The sequence below is a fragment of the Borostomias antarcticus genome, assembly GCF_949987555.1.
Source record: "Borostomias antarcticus genome assembly, chromosome: 27".
Taxonomy (NCBI): Eukaryota; Metazoa; Chordata; class Actinopteri; order Stomiiformes; family Stomiidae; genus Borostomias; species Borostomias antarcticus.
Genome location: NC_140260.1, coordinates 8,040,558 through 8,045,044, shown reverse-complemented (window position 1 = coordinate 8,045,044; position 4,487 = coordinate 8,040,558). Strand labels below are relative to the sequence as shown.

At 47.8% G+C, this 4,487-nt stretch overlaps 1 protein-coding gene across 1 annotated transcript in view; it reads left to right on the top strand.

Annotated features, from left to right (window-relative positions):
* The window catches only part of slc45a4a (solute carrier family 45 member 4a), a 26,734-nt gene that overhangs the window by 3,742 nt on the left and 18,505 nt on the right, over window positions 1-4,487 (top strand). The window contains exon 2 of the mRNA XM_084459265.1: window positions 575-763. Within this exon, the coding sequence (XP_084315391.1) occupies window positions 575-763 (189 nt within the window). The remainder of the gene's footprint in view (window positions 1-574; window positions 764-4,487) is intronic.

Below are 4,487 nucleotides of genomic sequence, written 5' to 3'. Positions count from 1 at the left end.
TCAACGAAAGACATCCTTAATGGCCTTTAATAGGCATGTGTACAGTACAGTGTGTGTCTGCGTATTTCTATTGACCTGTCCCTGACTCTGTCTTTCTCTCTCTCTCTCTCCTCTCTCTCTCTCTGTTGGAGGAATGAAAACTAAATGGACTGCACTTATATAGCACTTTTCCACCTTAGCGGCACTCAAAGCGCTTTACAATGGCCTCTCATTCACCCATTCACACACACATTCACACACCAATGGCGGTAGCTGCCATGCAAGGCGCTAACCTGCTCATTGGGAACAATTTGCCGTTAGATGTCTTGAACACTTCCACATGTGGACAGTCGGAGCTGGGATTCGAACCACTGACCCTTCAATCATTGAACGACCCGCTCTACCAACTGAGCTACAGAGCTAGAAAGCTGTGATGCTCATTATTATTCATTGCTTGAGTTCCGCCTCCTTTTCTCATACCATGATACTTACCTACGTGTGTGTGTGTGTGTGTGTGTGTGTGTGTGTGTGTATCTGTGTATATTTGTGTGTGTGTATATCTGTGTGTGTGTGTTTGTGTGTGTGTGTCCTCCAGGTCTTCCAGAGCAGTACTACAGCCTGACTTGGTTCCTGAGCCCCATCCTGGGTCTGGTATTCACGCCTCTGATTGGCTCGGCCAGCGACCGCTGCACGCTACGCTGGGGGCGGAGACGACCCTTCATCCTGGCGCTCTGCGTGGGCGTGCTGCTGGGCGTGGCCCTCTTCCTCAACGGCTCTCTCATTGGTTAGTCTCATTAAAGTGATCTCTGGTGTGGGTCTGTATCCTGAGTCTCGCGGTATGAAGGCGATATGTGGCAGGCGTGTTGCTCAAGACCCGATGGCGCTGAATATATTGAGCGCCATTAATAGTTTTGGCTCATGTTAACGTGAGGTACTGCTCCGGAGCTCCGCACGTTCTTTCACAGTGTGCCGCCCCGGCATATACATCCAGGGCACCCACATCAAGGCAGCCAATAGAAATGCTGCTCTGTAGAAGAACATGGCTGCGTTCCGAATCGCATACTTTTACTTGTTACTACCAGTGCGTACTACAGCCGCCCCTAGAAACGATGTACTCGCGCACAGGATTGTGGGTCAGAACATCCAGAAAAGTCTGCTGGTTTGCGTACTGCAAAATACGACCGGATGTACAGTTGTAGGACATTGTGGTATTTTTGCCATACTGCATGTGGCATACTACTGTACTTTTTGGCATACTATATAGTATGGAAGTATGCTATTCGAAACCCAGCCCATGTTTCATTCCCTGTATACCCGACTTGCGCTAAGTTAACGAAGCTAACCAGCTGGCAATGCCTACTGAGTGAATGTGGCAATGAGTGAATTAAGTCTCTACTGAGTTTATTTGTTCAAAAGATCGAAGTTCGGCAGGTGTATTGCTCTGAAAATAGACTGCCTTATGTTGCTATTATAGTACAGCTAACATTTTCCATGGAGGACTTTTAAGCTGCCACCAGCAGCTATATAGCTCGCTCTGTCGGTTGGTCAGTTAGTCGGTCAGTTGGTCAGTTGGTCGGTCGGTTGGTCCACAGAAATTTGGTCTGGCTGCAAATGCGCACTGCACATGAGTGAACGTGGTCGCAGCTGCTTGAGACAGACTGATTGGTCAGTCCGTCTCAAAGTCCCAGCTAGCAATCATTTGCTTTAAAATGTTCTAATAATGTGAAAACGTTAGCAGAATGTGTAGGGAATGTTCGCCAATGTTGTGGGAACATTCCCTGTCAGCTGGGGTGATCTCTGAGTGGTCAGGCTTTCCATCTAGCCAACTCTGATTGGTCAGTCTGTCTCCAAGTGGTCAGTCGGAGTAATGGGGGGGTTTGCAGTGTTGGAGGCATACTTGCCAACCCTCCCGATTTTTGCGGGAAACTCCTGATTTTCAGTGCCCTCTCCCGGGGTCATATTTCTCCCGATTTCTGACCATCAGATTTTCAATACAGCTACACCGTTGTTTGGTTTCCATGGTAGCTGTGTGACTTCCTCCCCGAGGATCTAGCGTCTACCGTCTCTTGACTGACAGAAGAGAGAATGAGCTCTTCAAATAAATAAAAAATACTCATGTAAATTCCAGCCTCAGTGGAAAGTAGAGATTACATTTCTCACAGAGTTTTAGAGGAAAGGGATGTGCTTTTTGTAAACTGTGCAGAGTAGACTTCTGTATGGAGCGTGGTGGTCACAGACGTGAAGCACCACGGAGACACGAAAAACACCAAAAGGCCGCGACAGCACGACCATCAAGGATGGTGCTAGAGGCAGCGAGGCATTGCACTGACAACTACAATCAGCATTAGTAGATGGTCACAGAGGGCAGAGGCACCTAGACTCCGTGGTGCCGCCAGATAGAAAGTAAACTCTTCTAACTCTTATTTGAAATGAATGTATATGATACTGATATATACTAATATATATGATCTGATACTGATATATTTGATACAGATACGACTAATATGATACTGATAAATACTAATTTATACAGATATTGCCCATTCAATTTCATGAAATAAAATTATTTAACAATATAAATCCTGTTGCTGTGTGCAAAAAATCCTTTTCATAATGTCAGTAGGATACAGGGAAATGTCTCAACCCCCCCCCCCCCCCCCCCCCCCGCTCCCTATTTCTGAGGTCTCAAGGTTGGCAAGTATGGTTGGAGGTGACGTCCGGCGTCACAGGCAGACTGGCTGGTAGGATGGAAGGTCAAACTATTGATTACTCGTCCGTTGTAAAGACAATCAATCATAATGCCGTCATCAGTGTTCCAGAAATAACCCTGGCTCAGCTGGTACTGACCGCCCGGCCTGGTCTAGCTGCTGTGAGACTCAACTACAGAAGAATCTAACGAGACTCTGATCTAACCATGTTACAGCCATCTGCTGCCTCCATTTAATAATGATATAAAAACACGGAGATCTGATAATGATATGAAATGCGCTGTGTGAATAAAGTTTGATTTGATTTTGATTCGTAAAAAGTAAATTGCCTACACCACTTACCTTCATTAGCCTTCAGCTCCAGGAGAGAGACCTCACTGAGACCAGACTGGGGGGGGAGGGAGAGAGAGAGAGAGAGAGAGAGAGAGAGACAAGGAGAAAGAGAGAGAGACAGGGAGCAGGGAGAGAGAGAGGGAGAGAGAAAGAGAGAGAGACAAGGAGAGAGAGAGAGAGACGAGGAGAGAGAGAGAGAGAGACAGGGAGAGAGAGAGAGAGAGAGACAGGGAGAGAGAGAGAGAGAGACAGGGAGAGAGAGAGAGAGAGAGAGACAGGGTGAGAGAGATAGAGAGACAGGGAGAGAGAGAGAGAGAGAGAGAGAGAGAGACAAGGAGAGAGAGAGAGAGACGAGGAGAGAGAGAGAGAGAGAGGGAGAGAGGGAGAGAGGGAGAGAGAGACAAGGAGAGAGAGAGAGAGAGAAAGAGACAGGGAGAGAGAGAGAGAGAGAGAGAGAGAGAAAGAGACAGGGAGAGAGAGAGAGAGAGAGAGAGACAGGGTGAGAGAGATAGAGAGAGAGAGAGAGACAGGGAGAGAGAGAGAGAGAGAGAGAGAGAGAGTATTATGGTGGCATATCTCTCTAGCTGTCCCAGTAGATGACTGATGGTCTCCCCCAGATAACTAACTCTCTGCTCACTGAGTGTGATCCTCTCAGAGCTGCCAGATCAATAACAATCAATAACAATCATACCAGATCTGCACTGCTGGCCTGGTGTGTGTGTGTGTGTGTGTGTGTGTGTGTGTGTGTGTGTGTGTGTGTGTGTGTGTGTGTGTGTGTGTGTGTGTGTGTGTGTGTGTGTGTGTGTGTGTGTGTGTGTGTGTGTGTGAGCCCTGCCAGCCAGGCTGCGTGCGTGTGTGTGTGAGCCCTGCCAGTCAGGCTGCGTGTGTGTGTGTGTGTGAGACATGGGAAAGCAGTAGGAACTTGTTCACAGGGAGCTGCTTCCTGTTGTGCCGCTGTCGCACCTTTTCTCAGCCTATCAGAGAGCACTTCCTGTCTCCTACGCCATTTAGCACTACAGCGGCTCCATTGTCGGGAAGAAAGGCTTACTACTCACTCTCACACACACACACACACACACACACACACACACACATATAGCCGTCTATGCTCGCTGACTCCAGTGCCCCTGCTGGGTGTTTAGTCAGCGTTTCTCACCCAGGCCATCGTGTGTGTGTGTGGGTGCGTGTGCGTGCGCGTGCGCGTGTGTGTGAGCGTGTGTGCGTGATCAGTTGTTCACAGATATTTTCTCAGCCTGAGAATATTAGCAGTAGAATAATGACCTGTTTGTTGTGGTCACATGACAGAGAGAATGAAGGAAAGAGAGAGAGAGAGGGGGGGGGGGGTATTTGTATAGCACATTTCAGCAACAAGGCAATTCAAAGTGCTTTACATGATACATTAGAAGCATCAAGACAAAGTGCAAGAAACACATAAAAGGTCATATAAAACGAAATGCAAAAAAGAGG